At 45.2% G+C, this 20755-nt stretch overlaps 1 protein-coding gene across 2 annotated transcripts in view; it reads left to right on the top strand.

Moving 5' to 3' along the window:
* ttc27 (tetratricopeptide repeat domain 27) overlaps positions 1-20755 on the top strand; it is a 70738-nt gene that overhangs the window by 11042 nt on the left and 38941 nt on the right. For both annotated transcript variants that reach the window (XM_018765994.1, XM_018765996.1), the window contains 5 exons: positions 727-829; positions 7215-7379; positions 8530-8666; positions 11992-12104; positions 15897-15963. In XM_018765994.1, the coding sequence (XP_018621510.1) occupies positions 727-829; positions 7215-7379; positions 8530-8666; positions 11992-12104; positions 15897-15963 (585 nt within the window). The remainder of the gene's footprint in view (positions 1-726; positions 830-7214; positions 7380-8529; positions 8667-11991; positions 12105-15896; positions 15964-20755) is intronic.

Below are 20755 nucleotides of genomic sequence, written 5' to 3'. Positions count from 1 at the left end.
CAAACGTTTTATGGCCAGTATTGGTTGCGTGGGGAGGTGGTGGGGAATTAACATTACATAACCATATATTGTAATTTCTGCAGCTGGAACCCCGCCTCATGCTCATTCCATAGAATTTGAGTGTTGTCTCCCCCGCCCACATAATAAGATTCTGCTATTGTGTACCGTGGGGTTGATTGTTTTGCAAAGTGCGGGAGGTGCAGTTCCATCCTTTGAATGTTTTTAAAGCTTCGCACATACATTCTGTCCATGTGCATTCAGTGCTGTTCACTGGGTTTAATTTGCTGGAGCTGGAGATTAGATTCCTTTAAAGGGTGGTAAAGCAGGGCTCTCTGCTCAGTCTTTCATATGCAGATATGGAGTCAGGGAATTGTTATGGTCACCAGTGCAGGGAGCTCCAGGGAGAGTGGTTCGATTTTGCTGACCGCCTTACTCCCACGTAAACAGTCCGCTAACCCTCCCGTGGGAGAGAACTACACCTGATTTTCATGCACTTTAGTCACTCTGCACATGCTGTTGAATGCTAATTCTGCTTAGATGGGTTCTTCTCTCATCCTGTTCTTTAAATGCAAAACGGTAAGACCTCTTTTTATTCAAATGAGAAACCTGTTAAAGGTGGGATAGCACCACCATGATTGGACTTCAGCCAACGCTTGGTGGTGGTCTGTATGGAAGGGATCGGTCCTGGGGCCTTTGCTCATCTGTTGATGCCCTCCCGTCCCCCAGCTTCTACCGTGGTGGACCTTGAGGTACGTTGGCCTGCATCAGCAGCTCCTGGAGGAGCGTTCCCCTCAGCTTCTGGCCCTGTCGCGCAGCAGCATGGACAAAGGTAAAGGGACATGTTTTAATCTTATGTTTATCTGCGTCTGTATGCTACCTGCCTCTGGAGTCAGTTGGTATTAGAAGGTTGATGTGTTCTACCCAGTGAAAGGAAGAGGCTAAATGACTGGTTGGATCTTGGGTGAATTTCAATAACTACTTCTGCACTTGTTAACAGAACATGTCTTCTTTCAAAAGCAGCAAACCTTCCAAATGTTGGACTATGGCCTATATTAATTCCCTTCATACACTGAAAAACCGTACCTTCAGGCTGTTCTGCTGGCTGTTTATTGCTTTTCTTTCAATAATAATGTTTTTGCTTTTAATATTTAAAATCATTGAAGGATGTATGCCTGAGTCATCTTGACCGCAGGGAAAAGGATTGCACCAGTTGGTTTCCTGTGCCACTACTCCAGTGTCTTTCTGCATCGAAGGTACAGGCACATGTGCAACGCTGTCAGAGGTTCTTTCCCTCGGTACCCATCTGTAGAGCAGAGGATGGGGTTGACAAGGGGGCCATGGCAGGGCCGGCACAATCTATCAGGCGCTTGAGCTTGATGTCAGAGAAGTTGCGACTAACAGGCCGTGGTATGACTCTCTTTTCTTTTTTGGAAAGACCTCTGCCATGGTGACTATTGTTCTTCAGATCTGGGAGAATGTGATTGCCTGATGTGTTGTGTATGCGTGTGTGTGCGCTTGAGAGAGAGAGGGAGAGGGAGAATGGAGGGTGGGAGAGCAAGTGTGGGACAGTTGAGCCCTTAACCTGCATGTTGCCGACTCTGCATGCACTAGAGGGCAAACATTAGTGGTCTGAACTGAGGTCCCCCCCATTGCCTAGCTTTGTAGGGTTGGACCAGCAGGACTTCTCAAATCTGTCAGCGGTGAGCCTGTTTGCAGACCAGAAAGCTGTTTGCAGATGCCTTCACCTAGAAGAGTGCCACAGAGCCTTTCTGTGAGGAATATTTCTCATACTGGGTCTTTGCAGTGGGAAGGTGGGTCAGGACACAGCGGAGTTCTCTCCACATTTGGCTGAGCATCTCACTCAGGCTTTGACAGACTATTAGTTGCTTTGCAAATGTTTGTGTTCATTCAGTTTTATCCTTTTTACATTTGGGAATTCGACTTATTTAGCTTACCTCACTTCAAGGGGTGCTGAGTGTGTCTCAGATGGGAGTGAGTTCGGCCACGAGTGGTACGACACAAACTGTGTCCTTGGAAAACGAGGGAAAGACAGGCTGCTCTGGCAGGTCCGTTTCACCATACACTGTCTGGACTTTCAGGCTTCCTTCCTTTGACACGCCACCATGCCCCCGTTAGTGTGTTCGCCTTACTCAATGAATGCATATTTTGTCCCACAGCACTCTTAATTACTTTAGGGGGAAGTCGCATTCAGTGTGATCCTGCTCTGCAGCTCATGTCAGATTGGACTTGTTCTCTTTGCTCCAAATGCTTCTTGACAGATGACATCCCTTCCCCAAGCTGATGCCCTCCCATCACTGACTATTGCCTTTGTTGAGGAATCCATGTGAGTTTGTAGATTTCCTAAGAGGATTTGCAGTCAAGGCCCAGCCTTTCGCTGTCACATCTTTATGTGCTTGTCCTCGGGACTCATTAAAGCCACCCTTCGCTTTGCGAAGTTAGCAGCTGTCATCCGCTGCAAGACTCTGATCTGTCTGGGTTACAGCTACTTTGGAATAGCTGAAATCTCTTGCACTATGAGTTGATATGCTGAAGGTGAGTTTAAGATCTTCATTGGAACGATGGTATTAAACTTAAGGAGGGTTAAATCTTCTCATAATTTAGTTAGTGTGATCAGCTTCCAATACATGTTGGTGACTTCAGTTTATAATATTTATAAATTCTATATTGTAAAAATTATAATTTGTAATATTAAATTTATCATAAACACTATCACAGGGCTGATTGTAGGTGTTTCCAGGAGACTGCTCACCATCCAGTGTCAGAAGCTCTTCAGTCTGCTAAAGCTGATGACTTCTCCTCAGTCATCAACCACCACATCCTTACCTCACTAGAATGGCTTGGCATCAAGGGGTCTTCATTGAAATAGTGCAGATCTTACCTATCAGGTAAATCTTATTGGGTGCTTTGGCAGGGCTCCCTTTCTGGCCCTTAGTTTTTCTAAACAGGTGTTCTATAGAGCTTATTATTTTACCCCTGTAGTGCTTCTCTTAGCTCACTGTCTCTTGGGGCTTTTCCTACCACTGTTGTGCAGCTGATGTACAGCTCTTCCTCTCATTTTCCCCTGCTGACGTAGATATATCATCATGCATTGCAGCTTTTCTCGCTGAAATCTCTGCCTGGGTGACCGATCACAATCTACAACTCAGACTTTCTGAGACTGAGATTCTCCATCTCCCTGCTGGCTCATCCACCTGTCTTAAACTCTATCAAACTGGACAATTTGCTGATCTCCTCGACTTTGTCTGTCAAGAGTTTAGGACTAACAATTCACTTAAATCTCTGCTTCTCCCAGCACATTGAATCCATAATCCAATTTTGTCAGCACCTCTTCTAAGACATTTATTAACTCCGCCCATTTCTCACAATACTCTCTACCCAAATCCTTGCCTCGGTCTTGGTGATATTTCCCATAGACTACTTCATTGCCTGCCTGTCTGGTCTTCCAGCCTCTGCCATAAAGCTTCTCCAGCTGATCCAAAATGCTATGGAACAAGTTGTTTGGCCTGCCATAGCATTCTTATGTATCTCACCTCATCTCTCTCCTTGTACTTCCTGTGTCTGACTGCATCAAGTATAAGATGATCTGCAAGATGGTCAAAAGATCAGCACCCTGATGCCTACAAGGCTGATCACTTCTTGCATTCCAGCAAGAATGCTCCTCCACCCCTAGCTGATTTCTGTTCCCATGCATGAGAGGTCCAAAATGAAGTCTTGAAGTCTTTAGATTTTCTGTTCTGCATCCTGTGTGGTGGAATTACCTCCCTCTGCCCCTCATAACTACTGAGTTCTGCCTAGCATTTATGAAAGGTCACAAAGCCCTCTCAGACCATTTTACTTTTGTAGACAGCTACATGAGTGAGGTGTGCCAGCAAAATGATATTGCACAAACCTACTGTACCAGCTGTATCTCTAATTGTGTGAAAGAGCTTAGTAACTTGATAACTGTGTCTAGTCTCTGTAGTGACACCCCTTCACAGGTGGGTCATTATTGTAACTTCCCTCAACTGCTGTGTGTTTTGTGGTCATGGTGCCTGGGAGTTGTTCTGCCAGGCTTGGGGAATTGGGCAGTGCTGATGGCAGTTCCTGGGTGGGCCCTGTCTGTCTTTAGAGCTGTAACTTACTGTCAAACTCTGATGGGTAAGGGACATCTGTCAGTGTTCTTCTTTTCTCAAAAAAATGTTACCAGCACAGACATGCGCTATTCTTATATGATACACACTGAAATGAAGGATGTGAGTTGAACACATCTTGGAGAGTTTATTCATTACATTTAGGAGGGAACCAGAAGCATTCTGTTGGATGTGAGCATAATGAGCATGAAATTGCATACAGTCATATAGCAGCATCAAAGGCCATGGACAGCTGAGGCAGGACTCTCCCCGATGCAGTGTTACCATGAACTGCTGTAATCCGGAAATGATCAGGTCCATGCAATATGGCACCTGGTGGTGAATCAAAGGTGGAATGATGGGAGTTTGGAGCTTTGGAGTCCTATCTGACACTCAATTCCAGTGGAAGCACCCTTGAGCACGGGTTACTTGAGGTTAAGCCCACACAAAAACCGTAGACATCGCACACACTTTCTAAATCCACACTTTTTTTGAGATTTAAGCGGGCATCCTGAGTTTAACACTATGCGCCATAGACAAGTGATTTATATCCTTATTTATGTGTTTGGTGGATGCCCTTATCCAAGGAGATTTAGATACCGCTTTTCTTATCCAGGGAGATTTAGATCCTATGTATCCGTTCAGGCAGCTGGGATTTTTCTCCTTTGCCTGAAGGATTAGAATAAAGTGCTGTGTTTGACGGATCAAAACCATCAGAACTCTGCAGGTCTCAAACTTACAGTGGTCAAGTCTTTGCTCAGGGTCCTCATGTCAACCTCAGGTTTTTTTCCAATTCAATTTATTTTATTGCGCGCTCCTCTCTCCGGAGTGATTGAGTGCTGAACATGAGTGCTGTAATGTAGTATTATAGTAGTAACGGATATAATTAACAGAGTAAGCCAACTTGCAGTTAAGGAGAGGAAAACAAAAAAACTCCCAATCACAAACAATGGGAGAAGAAAAACCTCTGGGGGCTCCCAACCCCCTGGCATTATACTATGGAGATAGGGAACCACTGTGGTTGTGTCTGATACAGAATAGGGCTATACTAATGCCAAGACTGAAGTACACCCTATGAAAACTAAAATTTCTTGTCCAGAACAGAGGTTTCTGATCCCTTTGGTTGTGGGACACAGTTGTTGGCTCCCAGCACAATGTACATCAGGCCTCGATGTGATAGAACTGCAGGATCAATGTATCTGTGAAAGTATGGTTCTCCTCCTCATGCAGAACCGTTGGTCTCTCTCTCGCTCTCTCTCCTGCCTCTGTCCTCCCAGCCTTTTACACATCTCTTTATCCTCCATTGCATGCGTGATGGACTAAGTGATGTTTGAGCTGCATGAGGGCAGAGGGGATGGAAATTTATTCTGGCATGGAGCCGAATGTGTTCGCGGAGATGTTGTTGGTTCAGCAGAGGAAACCTTAAAGCAGTCTTGTGTTATTTTGTGAGATGGAAGCGGAACGCAACTGACTGCAGGGAGCTTGGGCTCACCATCTGTGCAGACGTCTGCTGTGAGCTGTTCTGCCGAAATTCAACGGTGATGTTCTGTTGTTGAGGATAAGGAGGTGCAAGCAATGGAAACAACAAATGGCCAGGACATTTTCTTGATCAATGTACTCAACATGGATCTCTCTAAGTGGTCTCTCAAGTTAAATCGACCTTTTCTTAAATTTGTGGCAGGGAGAAAATGTGTTAATGTAGAAAGTGTGCTAACTGGAGTAACTTGGGACTTCAAGCTGATCCAGTTTCTGTTTTAATGTCCTTAAATACTTAATCATGTTTTGCACATTAGATGACATGCTTGGACTTGGGTACGCAGCTGTGGCAAAAGCACTGTTAAGGATATCCCCTGTGTCCAGGAGTGACTGAACCTTACAGAAGGAGCAGGCGGGGAAAGGCAGCGTGGGCATAAATATGATGAATTTGAGAGAGAGCGAGTCCTGCAGACATACAGTGGAAGTGAAATACTGAGTGCTGATTTGGTTCTGTGGAAGAAAAGTTTAAAGCTCTTGCAGCATGGTGGCCCGCTTCCTCATTTGTGATCAGTCAGACCCACTTTTGGGTGCCTCTCATTGTCATGTTGGCTGAGTAAGACCAGTCAGACACCTCAGCTGGTGTTTCTGTGCACTCCCTGCTTCACCCTTGGAGTGGCGTCTGAAAGTCACACAGAGGACCAGAGCGAACTCGCGTCACAGCGCGGCCTGGCCGACTCATAAAAGTTGGATTACAAGCGTATGCTGCTTTATAAATCATGGATGTCCTTGCGTAAGTCCTGCCACATGCTGCAGCCTTGGAGAAACGCAACGGATATAATGGCATCAGAAAAATGCTAAGGTTGGCTGTGGCTGGGAAAGGCGTGTCCGGCACGTTGTCTTGGTGCGTCAGCACTCCGGGAATGAGGAGAAGGCCACAGTACTGGCTTGGCCTTCAATTTGTTCCATGCTGCTCTTGGGGGACGGTGGGTATGGAGATGCTGAGCTGTACTCTTATTTAGGCATTCGCTGGGGGTAAATTGAGGTGGTTCCCTAGTAAATATTAATTTACCTCCAACTGTCAGTGGTTTTGGAATGGGTTCAACAAGCATTTTTTTGGCTTGGTGCTAGTAAATATTGTACTAGTATTATTTTTTAAACACTTTATTTAAAATTTTCATACACAGGACACCTATATGGATTATAATAAAGATCCAGCCTTGAATGCTGAAAATGAAAACTATGAACATAGCCATGTTCCGGTATTAAAAGTTAATATTTGAATGTATGAAGACCAATAATGTACTTTAAAAAAAGATAGCAACATAAACAGAAATGTATTTAAAAACACCAATATCTATGATATGTTTAACATTTGTCCACAATTTACAATATTCAGAAAGGCTTAAAAAAAAAAAAAAAAAAAAAAAAATACTCTGGATGTCTGTCAAAACTGATTAAATGTGCAATACCAATATTGATACTGTTGTCAGGTTACAGCCCCACAGTCATCATTCTGAATGTTCTTTTTTTTAAAAAAGAAAAAAAAAAGAACATTCACGTTGTACTGGTCAGGTTTGACCAAATCTTTCCATGTACCCCATGCTGAAGTGATGAAGTCAGAAGCTGTCCTTGCCGACGACGCCCACCGTAACCTCGCCATCCAGCTCCATCTGGAGTGCGGCTACAACTGCCTGACATACTATGAGTACCATGCAGCCAAGGAGCACTTCCAGAAGGCTCGAGAGCTGTCCCGCCTGGACATCAACTTGACAGGTGCGTCGCTGCTCTTGGTCTGCACCGTGACACCAGCACCACCGCCCCCCTTGCTCTTCAGCTAAGTGGAACCCTCGCCACTTGTTAAAAGTTTTCCCCCACTCTCTCTCAAACACACCACTTATTCATACAGCTGTTACCACCTACTTTTAATATGTGCTATGATGTATACTAGATATTATAGCATCTCCTTGAAAGGTTGCAGATAAGTCAATTTTTTGATACTACAGTCCCAGAGGACCGTTGATGTGTGTTTGATGTTGCCAAGCCTCTCTGAAGGACAGCTGTCTGTGTCATCAGTTATGAACATAAGAGGATTCTTGATGGTCTTCTGTCTACATGTGGTCTATATCTGTGCACTAGCATATTTACCAAACATAGCATGTCTCTCCTATATGTGATTAATGGCATCGCCTATGGTGCGGGTCCCTGCACAAAATTCACGTTGTGTGAAACTGCAAATGCCTTGGAGCAGTGCCTCGGCTTGCTCAGACCAGTAGTCCATGCTTGGGATGGCCTCGGATGAGGAAATGCAGATAAAGGAGGATGGTGCAGGCCCAGGGTTCGAGCCAGAGTGTGGCTGCTGCTAAAGGAAAAATTTAGGAGGCTTTGTGCCCAGGTCTATCACAGACTGGAGTGCTGGGAGGGTTATTATATGTCACCATCCTTAGATTTAAGTTATTTGGTCTCTTCAAAGACTTCATTGTCCCACCAGCTTACATAGCTTATAATACTACACTTTGCCTAGTTATTACAGATGGCTATTGTACTAAAATTAGCTGGGTAACGTGATGAGTTTAAAGGCACAGCAGTACCCCCCCCGCTTCATCCAGGGTCGTCTTGTCATTTGTCTAGTTCTGTCCAGATCACACTCGGTCTATCTGGTAGCTTCCCCCACATCAGGAACAGTGGAGAGGGTGTGTATATTTACCACGTGAATTTCACTGGATAGCTTTCCATGAGTGCTGATATTTTATGGTAGATGTAGTATTCTGACAGTTACAGGGGGCAAGAGCAGTGTTTGTGTGCTGTGCAGTGTCATTAGTTTTCTTTGCTTGGGATCAGCACTGTATATTGCACGCTACTTACGGTCCAACAACCTCTCTGGTCATGGCAAGCTAGTGGGTATGCATCTTCTGGTTCTATACAGGTGCCCTTGGTAAGCGGACCCACTTCCAGGAGAACTTCCTGGCCCAGCTCATCTTGGACGTCCAGCGGAAGGATGATATGCCCCTTCCAGGAACGCCATGTACCCCTTCACCCACTCCAAAGGAAGGCCTGCCCAAGGTGAGCATGTTCTGTTGCTTCCTCTTTACCTGCTCCGCTGTTGGGGTAAAACCTATGTAATACCTGTGTTGACCACCAGAGGGTGAACTCCGCTTTTTGTCCAGCAGTGTCGTTAGGAGCCTTGTAGCCATGTCAAAACTCTGTATAACTCTACCTGCTCAACTGTGAGAGGTACAGGGTAGCAGTTTGCAAAGCGTTCTGGTACTGCTACTTCCCATTCATCACACTGGGGCATCCAGTGCCCGTGCCATGTGTGCCTCCTGGAGGCACCGAGCGATGTGCTGAGAAAGACCCAACAGTGATGTTCTCACTGCTGTGGCTTTGAGCCAAATGAAAGCTGTGTGCTCAGTTTGTGTCAGGTGGCAATAATACGGGGTGGCACTTGCACACTTTTACGTACTTCACACTACGGAACTGTGAAATAGGGCACGGATTGGTGGTAGTGCTGCATACATTTGGCCGCCAGCTCTACACACACTTCTCTGCTGTGTGTGGGGAGCACACTGGAGTTTGACCTGCAATGACCCCCTCTTGAGTGCAAAAGCCCAGGGTTGTGGGGTGGAAGGTGTGAGGTTCCCTTAGGGTACATGCATGCGCATTGCAGCTGCTCAAGGCTGTTGGGTTTCATTCTCCTCGTGTGTTTGAGCTTGGTAGCAACCTCCAAAGAAGCAGGCCATCCAAGCACGGTCGAGATGGCAAACTGTTTCCTGCTGGGACTGTGTTTCAATTCTTGTCCTGGAACAGAGCAGCTATTAGACTGGACTCGACATTAGAGTTTGGGCTTTTGGAAAGCTTCTTGAGGTGTATGCTCTTTTATAAGGCTGGGGTTTATGTTATTAAATTACAGAGAAGAGCAAGAACTTGAGATGGGGAAAGTTATGATCTGGGGTTTGGAATGAGATACAGGGATTCTGTGAGCTTTATTAACAATGCTAACATTATGCATTGCCATTTCCTGACCTAAAAGGTCAAGGATATGTTGATGGTTGGCTAGGAGGATTATTTGACACTCAGTTAAGTTTTGAGGTTTCATCTATGTTGGCATCTTGGTTGTGGGGCCAATTTGGCTGCAAAATCGGGGGGGGGTTTAAATTTTTTCAACCGCATTTGTAGCTGTGGTTTACTTTTTTATTTTTGGATGGACTATTTAAACCACACAAGGCAACACAGAAGGTTTTCATTGTTGTCTGGACTGTCTAGTTGTTACATCTGTTCCCTTGCAATCTGAAGGTTCTTTGTTAATATAACTGTCCTGTTGTAGTACCCCTGATAAACATGCTTACCCTGAATTGATACAGTACAGCATACCCTGCTGTACAACTGGGTAAAGAATTGTACAGTCGATTAACATGCACAGCAAGTCTCCTTTGGCAAAACTGTTGGCTAACGGACAGTTAGTAATACCGGTAATATTTACATTTATTTATTTAGCGGATGCTTTTCTCCAAAGCGACTTACAATGAACTCTATGTAGTGGTATGAGCCCACACACCTTATTCACCGTGGTGACTTACACTGCTAGATACACTACTTACAATGGGTCACTCATCCATACATCAGTGGAACACACTCCCGCTGTCACTCACACACGAGGGGGGGAGCCTGAACAGCATCTCTTTGGACTGTGGGAGGAAACCCATGCAGCCACGGGGAGAACGTACAAACTTCACACAGACTAAGCGGGAATCGAACCCATGTTCTCTCACACCACCTAGGCGCTGTGAGACAGCAGCGCTACTTGCTGTGCCACCGTGCCACCAATATATTATATTGTTATATATTATTATATTGTGTAATATATAATTTTTGAACATATCAAATAGGTGTATTAGTGTGGTGGTGCTACTGGTGATGGCTTGGTGCTCAGGTATAAAGATTCAGTCCCATGTAGGTCCCTCGGAGTTCAGCAATAGATGTATTGAATGCTACAGTCAGTAACTGTTGTTCTCGGTGTGTTTTGCCGCACCTCAAGAATGAGGAAATGCTGACGTGTCGCTAAGCATGCTGGTCAACAAAGAACTGAGCGGAGCTGTGGTCTCTGTGATCCAGTGCTTTCCCATGAGGGAGGTGGTAGTGGGAGGGGCTATGCGGCATGGCACTAAGGGCACTGACGGGTCACCCTGACAAATCCTGGGGCCCGCCAAGGATAAGGTGTTGCTGAGTACCGCTTATGCTCTCAGCCCCCCAGCCAGGCCGTCTGCACTGAGGAGCTGATCTGGCTCTTTTGCTTGTTGCTCTGCCGGATCAGGCCTGTTTCACCTGCCACAATCTGTACCCTGTGGTCCTCAGTGCTGATTATTCTGTCTCTGAATGATGTGCTGGGCATCTAGCAGCCCGCATGGACTTAATACCCTTAGGACACCGAGCAGCATGAACACACAAATGGTTGACCTGTGGCCATGAGGCTTGCTCTGCTCTCCCAGCCAGAGCCAGCACTGTGCTTTCTGTGTCCACCTAGATCATGACATCCTGACAGGCTCTCCACACCTTCCCCCGTGAGCTGCAAACAGCGGTTTTCAGGTGTAACTTTTATTGTTTGTTGAGTCTAGGACTAACGGTTTCCTCAGTGTTTTAAGGAACATTGCCTTGGCCTTTGGCCCAGCAACTTTTTCAGCTTTGATGGCGAAACTAACAGCATTGCCCCAGATGACCTCTCCAGTATGCTGACCTTTGCCCTGCGTGGTGTTTCTTAGCATCTGCTGCTCATTACCTCCTGCAGGCTGTCATTTAGTCCTCAGGCAGCTGATCGTGAACCTTCCTTTCATAGTTGTTTGACGGGGTGGCCCTTTCTGTCTCACCTGCCCTTTATGGAACCATGCTTTACCAGTAGATGCACCACACACGTGCTTCTGCAAGCACATGCAAATATTCATAGGCACACCCAGCAAGGAAAACTAATGTCCTGTGTGTTTACATATGTCCTGAGGCTTGCTGTGCTGCTGATAAAATAATGAGCTGCTGCACATGTTTGACATGGAACATTGAAATATTTCATTTAGGCTCAAATTTTTCCTTTGGAAGAAGAAATGGCTTGGTCACATTCCAGTTATGTAAGTGTGGGGGGTCTGCTCGTGGGGGGGCCAAGATTTGGGTCCAATGTTACGACTGAACTGAGAGAAGGGAAAGAAGCCATTTGACCTCTAGTACTGAAAAGGTAAGAAGTGAAGTGCCATCTTGTACAAGGAGCCCAGCCATCACTTCATTCGTCCCCCAGTGCTCTCTGGCCTCCTGGAGTCACACACCTTGGGGATGTCTCTTGAGGTCCTTTTGGCATCATACAGTCAGCAAGGGTCTCATTTGATCTCCTACGCTCTTGGCTCTACAGAACCATGACCTGGACGATGACACAGTCCTGAACAAGATGAACCTGGCAGAGCCGGGGAAGCACAAGTTACCGGACCTGACCGCTGAGGAGCAAGCAGTCATCCTGGCAGTGTGGTAAGAGAACGTTCCTGGAGACCTGTCGGCATGTAGCAGTGGTTTTAGCACAAAGAAGAGAGGGTCCTGACACAGCAGAAAGCTCTACTAATTCTAGCAATCCTCTATTCTTCAAAGAGCGTAACTATACCGTATAAAGGGTTAACGTTAAAAAAAAAAAAAAAAAGTGCAAATGCATCAAACTAACATCTATTGCAAACGCTTGCAGGGTGAGGTGTTCCAGACAGGTGAAAGAGTCAACTGTAAGCCAGCAGTTGAGGTCATACACCGCAGAAATGACTTGTGGGAGTTGGGCTGGTGGTCTCTTGTGTTCTCCTTTACATTGAGCTCAGCGTGAGCCTCAACGTGTGTCTGGAGCTCACTGGCTCTTTTTACCCTCTTCATCATAACCTGCCTTCAGAATCCTCTGTGACCAGAGTGCTCGGTTTTTCCTTCTGCTTATCTTGTGAGGATGGGTGTAGCAGCTCTTCTGGAATGTACTCTTGTTAACAAGATGAGATCTCACCAGTAACCCATCTGTCTTTATTTACAAGTAAAGGGCAGCTGGTCGCATAGTGGTTTGTCCAGTCAAAGGATTCAGCTTTGAGTCCCACCTTCTTCTGTAGTACTCTTGATCAAGGTACTTGCCCAGAATTACACCAGTGAAAATTACCCTACTGTATAAACTGGTAAATTATTGTAAGTATCTTAATATAAAAAGTGAATGTTGTAAGTTGCTTTGGAAAAATAAGCAAGTCAGTGAATAAATGTAGTTTTATCTGTCATGGACAAGTGGTGAAAAATAGTGAGTTAGTGAGTCACATCATTGCAGCGACAAACAGTAGAGATAAATATTAACATTTATTCATTTTTCTGAATAATCTCCATGTATTCATTTAGCTGATGATTTTTCCAAAGCAACTTACAACTTTAAGGTCACAATTATTACAAGCTTACAGTTATTTACCTGTTTATGAAGCTGAGTAATTTTTACTGGAGCAGTTTAGGGTAAGTACCTGACTCAAGGGTACCACAGCTGGAGGTGGGGATCAAACCTACAACCTTTAGATCCAACGGTAGCAGCGCTAACCACTACGCTCCCAGCGTTCCCTGTTCTTTTGCCAAAGCAACTTTCACTGTTAAGGTACTTAGAGTGATTTATACACTTGTACAGAAGAGTAATTTTCACTGGAGGAATTCAGGGTGAGGGTACATCAGAAGGAGGTGGGATTCTATTTCTGTTGTCATCAGTATACAGTAGGTGGTCTTTGGTGTCTGCAGAGTTGCTCTTTATTTCTTTTCTCCACAGTTAATTTAACTAATCCTTTCTCCCCAAGGGGTGGCGCGGTCTAGCTGTGGTCTGGTAACTGGCTCTTGTGTTCTGACACAGTGCAAACATAAGGCCGCCCCACCTCCTCACTTGTTTGGAGTCTTCCACATTGAGCCTCTCCAAATCAGAGCCTTTGATTGAGAGGAGAGATTGAGTTACATTGAACTGATAAACTCCTGTTAAAAGTCCCTGCGACCGTGAAATCAGGTCTGTCCATCCTACTTCACAGCCTTAGAGCCGGCACTCACGTGGAAATGTTGTGCTGTGTTACTACCGGTTCGCCGAGTTTTATCTAAAGGGCGGCATTTGAAAGGTGTTACGGCTGACTTTTTTTTTTTTTTTTCCCCCTCTTTCTCCCTCTCTCCCCCTTTCTGCTCATAACCAGTACAACACACCAAGTAATTGCTTACTGACCTGATGGAACAGTTAATGTATCCACTCTTGTCTGTTTGCTGAACCTAGTCGCAGAGGTGGTTATTTCCTTTTTTTTTTTCTTAAAAAACATTATCTTCCCTTAGGGCTGCTGCTAAGGTTGTCTATGTGCCTCAGGGTGCTGAAGACCACTGCATGTGTGCAATAGTTAGCAAACACAATTACTCTGGCCAGCATATAATTGAATTGACTTATGAGTCAAGATGGATTAACTGTCGTCCCATGAGACACACTCTCCTTATCTCAAAGTACAGTAAAGCCCATCTTCTGTTGTCATGGCAAACGACCTCCTGCGTCATTTGTGCAGGGAAGGGGGGGGGGACATCAGCTTTTCTGCTGAGAAGACTAAACACGGGTTGCTAAGGCCAGAAACAGAGAGGACAGTTATTAATGTCTGAGGCACACGTTTGTACTGTGTGGCCAACTGCAAGGAAGCGTGAAGATGACAATCCTCAGCGCAGTTTGTACCTCAGTCTGCATCGGTTCGAGGGTCCCTCTCAGATATGCCCTGTTTTACACCCTAGGCACTTTTTTAAGGGAAAGCGGAGGGAAACCGGCACTGAGAGCACTGCTGAATGTCCACCTTGCACATCATTCTGATTTGGAGATGATTTAGTAGCAGCTGCTCAAACATTCAGTTTCTATGTCTGGTTCCCAGTCTACTTGAGAGAGAGCTTTTTTTTTTTTTTTGTTGTTGTTGAAAAGGCATGTCCTTTATTTAGTACAAAATAGCAGGGACCCCCTTGGCCATGCGAGCAGTGTAGTCCAACATCTCCCCTTTGATTGAAGGCTCCCTTGGGCCCAGATTTCTCGTCCCATTTTGCTTGGTGAGAGTTGGCGCTTTGAACTGTTAATGAGCATAACGTGTGTTTATGTTCGGTCTGAGTCACCGGTTTGTCCGGCCAGGATCAAACGGAACAGTGGCTTCGCCTGTTATAGCCCTGACGTGCTGCCTTTACAAGCCACAGCAGGGGTTGTCTCCGGATATGAGCCTCTTACTGCCCTGCAGTATCTGCCTTTCTCCCTGTTCAATGCTCCATCTGCACATAATGTACCGCAGTGTAAAACTTCTGTGGTTAGAGACACAGGGCAGAATCGCTGCAATGATCTATTTGTGAGCAAGAGCTACCGATGACTGCCTTCTTGTTTAGCACTTGAATATATGCTGGTTTACAAGAATCAGTTCATAACTGCATGCAGTGTATGCGGAGCGTGCATTTGCATTGAGGAAAACCATAGAGTTCTCATCGTGTGCTTCCTGCACTTGTGGGGCAGGACTTCTGTGTCAGTCCATCAGGCTGAGCCCAGATGTTTGTCTCACAACAAGTTGTGTTGGATAAAAGGAAGAGTAATTGCGGGGGACCTATACATTTACATTTATTCTTTTACCTGATGCTTATCTCTGAAGCCACTTACAATGTTAAGCTACTTATAATTATGTACGTATTTATACAGCTAGGTAACTTTCACTGGTGGCTCGCTGTGTAGTGGGGCTGGGGTTTGATTTCTGCTTGGGCTGCCATGTGGCTCCGTCCTTCTCCCCGCGTTTGCCTTCCCCACCATGCAGAGGAAGGACCTGGCCACCCACCACTGTTCCTCCCTTGACATGCCTTGAAAACCACGCGAGCTGTCAGTCTGGGTCAGGTTTGACTCGGCACCTTGCATGCATGCAATTTTACTGGAGCGATTTGGAAAAAGTGCCTTGCTTAAGGGTAGTTCAGCTGGAGGGGGGGATTTGAACCAGGAACCTTTGGGTCCAAAAGTAACAGCTCCAAGCGCTTTGCTGCCACCAGCCTCACACCCCTTTGTTTCTCGGAGCTGTGATGGTGTGTAATGGTCAGCATGGCAGTGGTCTTTCACCAACAGATGTGATGCAGCCTCATTGTTAAGTCAACGATGAGGCTAAAGGAATGTCTTCCTTCAGCTGGGTAATTTTTGGGGGCTGAGCACTCAGCTGAGACTCCTTTAGGTTGTTTTTGGTGACCTGTGGAGTGGAAGAGGTGCTAATCTCCGTGTGCTTCATCAGAACTAGTTGTTCTCTCTGTCCTCAGCACGGATCTCCAGAAAACCAACCCTGTCCACAAGCTGACTGACGAGGAGATCCTTGCCTTCATGTCGGTAAGTTTCTCTCCAGCCTCCCCCATCCGCATCTGCGAGGTCGATCTCCTCCATGAGCTCTGATGGATCCTTCCCTTTAACAGTGTGGCTGTTTTTATTTCAGGCTGTTCTTTGGGGACACGGTCCCGACTTCCAGAATTATTGGAATCTGAAGAATGCGACAGTGTCCGTGCCTTAGCCGCTATCCCCCATCCCTCCCTTACTCATATCTGACCGGGGCTCCTTTCCACAGGAAACAAAGTACTGTGAGAGAGACAGTAGATATTATCGCTTCTTAGCAGTGCAAATTCCCATAATGCACTAGAAAGTACATGTAACTATTGCTTTTGCCTCAGCCGGATAAAGGAAGGTTAAAAATGTAAATGTAAGCAGCAGTTTCTTAAGGGAGCCCAACTCAATGTAATAGTTGGTGCTCCCACTCTGATTTGTGTTTGAGAGAAATGTTCTGACACACGAATATAGTGTCAGACCCATCAAAGTGCAACATGTGTAGAGGTCCATACCTGCTTCAGCAAGATGTTGCAGAGATGGTGTCCTTTCTGGACCAAACGATGGAAGCATGAACTTTATCGTAAGAAGAATTAGGTCCACTCTTTGTCCTCAGAATAGCTTCAGTCCTCTTTGCAGTCCTGCCCTTCATACTCTCCACTGTACGTAGTGGGATGTGGGACTGCTGCTAAACAAGTACTCTCTGCTCAGGAAATTCCCATAAAAGTGCTTCCACCTGCTCTAACTGGGGAGGGCATGAAAGGTAAAGAGTGAAAAGGGTTGTCCCCCCCCTTCCCCTCCCTCCTGGGTTTGTGTTTTGTACTCTACTTCATATTATGTGTTTTTACACATTGGTCTCGGGCACAAATGACTTCCACATTTTAGTCCTATGATAAATACCAGCTTCCTGAGGCTCATTACCTACGATTTTTGACAAGACCAAATAGCAGAGGTGTTATTTGTTCTGTAATGTGTCAGGCAATTTTGTGGTTTTCCCGCAGCTTCCCTGTTAATTCACCATCTCTCCGGTCCGGTGAACTTTGACTTGTGAACTCTGTTTCTCTTTTCCCCACACACATTGTCCTCCAGAGACATATGCTGCCATGATCTTGGACCCTGTTCTCACATTAAATAGTTCTGCAGCTCTGTGACTGATATAGCTGTGATTGGGATGCTAACTAGCCTCTCTGTCTCTCTTGCTGTCTGTTGTTGCTATGTAGCTGTCTTTGTAATGATTAATTGCAGTACTTAAAGGATCAAGTCCTTTTGTGTTTCCTGGGGTCCTGGGTTACCGGTTGACTGCAACACTGCTGTGAAGCAGAAGCATTGTTGGATAGCTTGGTGTTTTTGCATTTCCTTGGAAGCCTGACAATCACTGTTTCCTGTACTGGAGTTTTGAGTAAATATCTACCCTTCATATACAGCTTTATCAGCTTTTGCCCTTTCATGATCGACAATGTAGTTGCCACAGTGTTAACATTGCTAATGATTGAATGAATGAATGTATGTATGTATGTAATTTATGTGGAAATGTGTTTGTGCTTACAGATAGTAGTATCATTCAGGTACAGGTACCCTTCCCTGTATGTATACCTGTATGTATCGTGTTCTACTAGCTGAACTGCCCTGTTTTTATGGTAACAGAAAGGGAGCAGTAACTTGCAGTATAAGAAACAGGCTCTTCTAGTTTACTGCCCCTGGAACACTCACCTTAGTTTTCTGTTTTCTTTGTCAATAAGAGCATCAGATTCATTCGTTTGCTTTAGCGGTGCTTGATAAATGGTGCCTCGCCCCGATGGTGAGGACAGATGTGCCGTGACTGAAACATGATCTTTTGGTTTTGTGACATCTGGGAGGACTGACTGAATCTGCACTGCATGCATCAGGGTGGGAAAGTGATCTCTTTTTTGTGTGTGTGTGTGTGTGTGTGTGTGTGTGTGTGTGTGTGAGAGAGAGAGAGAGAGACAGAGAGGAAAAACTCAGGTGGTTCTTGGCCTCAGGCTGTTCTATGTTTAATGAAAGTACAAATTCTCGCCACATTAAGTAACAAGATGGCATAAAACTTGCCTCCCCTCTTACATGGAATGCAACGTAAATGACGAACATTTTGGCAACAGAGCAGAATGCCTCAGCACTCTGGCAACACCCTTGTGCTTGTTGAGTTCTTAATGAGACACCACATCAAGTAATGCAATACTCCAGCTGACAGTCTCCCATGGGCTATTCTTCAGACTGTGTTCTGGAGTGCAGCGCAAGTCTAAGGCACGTTGGTCTAGGCGGCGGCGATGAGATGGGAGGGACATGAACTGAACTGGGGGTTGTGACCCAGACTTGCACAGCACTAGCAGAACCCTTTAGTCGCGAAAACCCAGTCCCTCGGGCCGTATAATTGTCCATTTCTCAAAGGATCTCTGAAGTAAACAGTTGTTCCCTGAGTGTGTGAGCTCATTCGCCCCAGTGGCAGTGTGTATCAGCTCTGTAGCACTCATTTCGGGTCTTTAAACACCAGGTGGATCCTATTTGGCCTCATCTGACGCAGCTTGTGTACCTGTTTCACCATCACCAGAATGCTCCAGCAAAACGCCACGCTACACGTTCACGTGAGGAATAAACTGGTACCAGACCACATCAACAGTTACATTGTGCCCATTGTGTACCTGGTATCGTTTTGGTGTGCAAACACCATATTTTACAGGCCTGAGGAAGTACAAGACTGACATTTGCACTGGTCCTAAGTGGAGGAGAGAGCAGTAATTGGAAAGGAGAAGCCACTTTTCCGTTTCTCATTCTGAGGGCACTGGTGAGGCAGGACGAGGAAATGGCGGACGGAAGTGATTGCTGAGCAAGCACTTCTGTGGGAACTGAACGCCCAAAATTTCACTGCCTTGTAACTTAGTCCATTGAATGCTTTATTATGTGATCGGTGTGGTGTGCGAGAAACAAATTGGATGTCTTAATTTATTTCACAAATGTGATGAGGATATGTTCTTATTGTTTGCGTGGGGCCTGCGGAAAGCGAATTTATGAGCTCACTGGTGCTCCATGAAAGGCCCTTAAGGAACAAAGATCAGCAAAATGCTTGTTACGAGTGCTTTTATTGTGGGGTCTGCAGAAATGTTTGCCTTTCCAAATTGCGTCTTTGGGAATTTTCCTCGTCATTCTGAATGCCTGGCTTGAGGTTTTTTCCTTTTTTTCTTTTTTTTAATATTCCTTTTTTAACCTGCTTCTTTTGAATTCTTCAGAAGATGCTTAGCACCTTGACTGGAGCCACAGAGTAAATCGTTTGAAGATGCAAAAATAACTGTTTTGAATCCATCACACCTTACTGAAGAATACATGGTGAACAGATTGCTTTTTACCCCTTCCTTACCCTATTAAAAAAAACACTGTGCTGTGAAATTGGCTTTTCATCTGATGTGATGTAATTGAGTCGACAGTTTGCACCGTGAGATAGCTCAGCCTGTCTCTGTCCTCATCGTGCACACAAATGAGAAGGTGTTCAGTGCAGCCCTGCTAATTCCATTACGTTTTCCAAGGCTGCTTCATCACACATGAAGAAAACCTGGAACAGAAACATCGGTTTGTTTAACACATTGAGCTGCACGGCCCAGCTCTCCTGGTCAGTAGAGTTTTGCTGTGGCAGAGCTACCCTCTTTTTCCTAGTGAAACTGGGGAAGTATGGGGTTTGCAGTCAGCATCTTGTCCATGAAGGGAGCAGGATATGCTCTGGAGATGCCATCCTGGGCAAAAATCACCTCTCGTGGGCACTTGAGGACCCCGGTTACAGTGTCAGAGCCTCGTTTCTTTTCATTATCCTGCCAGGGACTTGCCTCATACACTCAGTGTTTTCCCATGGCGAGAACAGTGGTGACATCAGTGGTAGCTTCATGTGGCCCTGGATCACTTCTGATCTGTAATGTTGCCAGCAGTTGTTCAGGGGCTGTCAGTTTTGAGACAGATAGTTTTAATACCCTACATTAAACAGCCTGGATTAAAAATTGACTGCAGTTTGCAGTCTGACACATCTTAGAGGGGTTTCTACAGTGTTTGTACACTAAAAAAAAAAAAAAAATGTCAGGAGGATACAGATTTGATTGGCATTAAAAAAAGAAAAAAGAAAAAAAAAAAGAAGACTGCTTGAGAGTCTTTTGCTAACGGTATTTGCTAGTGAAGCAAGTCTGTACCTGTATGTTCAGAACTGGGGTTTTGCCGAATAGCAGTGTGGTATTAGGAACTCTCCTGCACTACACAATGTACGGTATATGGCTGTGCTGTTTGCTCAAAGCCCACAGGAGGTGTTCAGCAGTGGAGCTTTGTTAATGTCATTAATCAAATGGGGTTAATTGGTTCCTGGCACCCTGCAAATATGTAACCAGAATCTCAGACAAACAAGGCTAGCAGTTTTTCATTTAGGAAAAGTGGTATGGCCATGACAGATATAGATGTATTTTTTTTTTTTTCCCCTCCATCTGTTTTATTTATTTAAGTAATAGAATTTGCTTGAGTTGTTCAATTTAACAAGATGGGCCATAGAGTACATACATTAAATTCCCAATTTAGTTTTTTTTTTTCCTAACTCATTTTCAGTGTGGTTGTGTTGGTTCGAGGGCTGTTGTTTAGCTTTATGTTTGCATTAGTAGACAGAGAACAGAAGGAAACCGGTAGTCAGAGCCTTTGTTCAAGTTGACCAGGGTGTCTCTTGGTGCAGAAGGATGGTGTCTAAAATCCACAGACTGGTGGTAAGTTATGTAAGAGCTTCACATAAATTAGTTACCCTCTCAATAATTTAGTCTTTCTGATTTTT

The sequence above is a fragment of the Scleropages formosus genome, chromosome 8, assembly GCF_900964775.1.
Source record: "Scleropages formosus chromosome 8, fSclFor1.1, whole genome shotgun sequence".
NCBI classification, from domain to species: domain Eukaryota; kingdom Metazoa; phylum Chordata; class Actinopteri; order Osteoglossiformes; family Osteoglossidae; genus Scleropages; species Scleropages formosus.
Note: the sequence above shows the minus strand (reverse complement) of the source record. Positions and strands in the feature narration are given on the sequence as shown.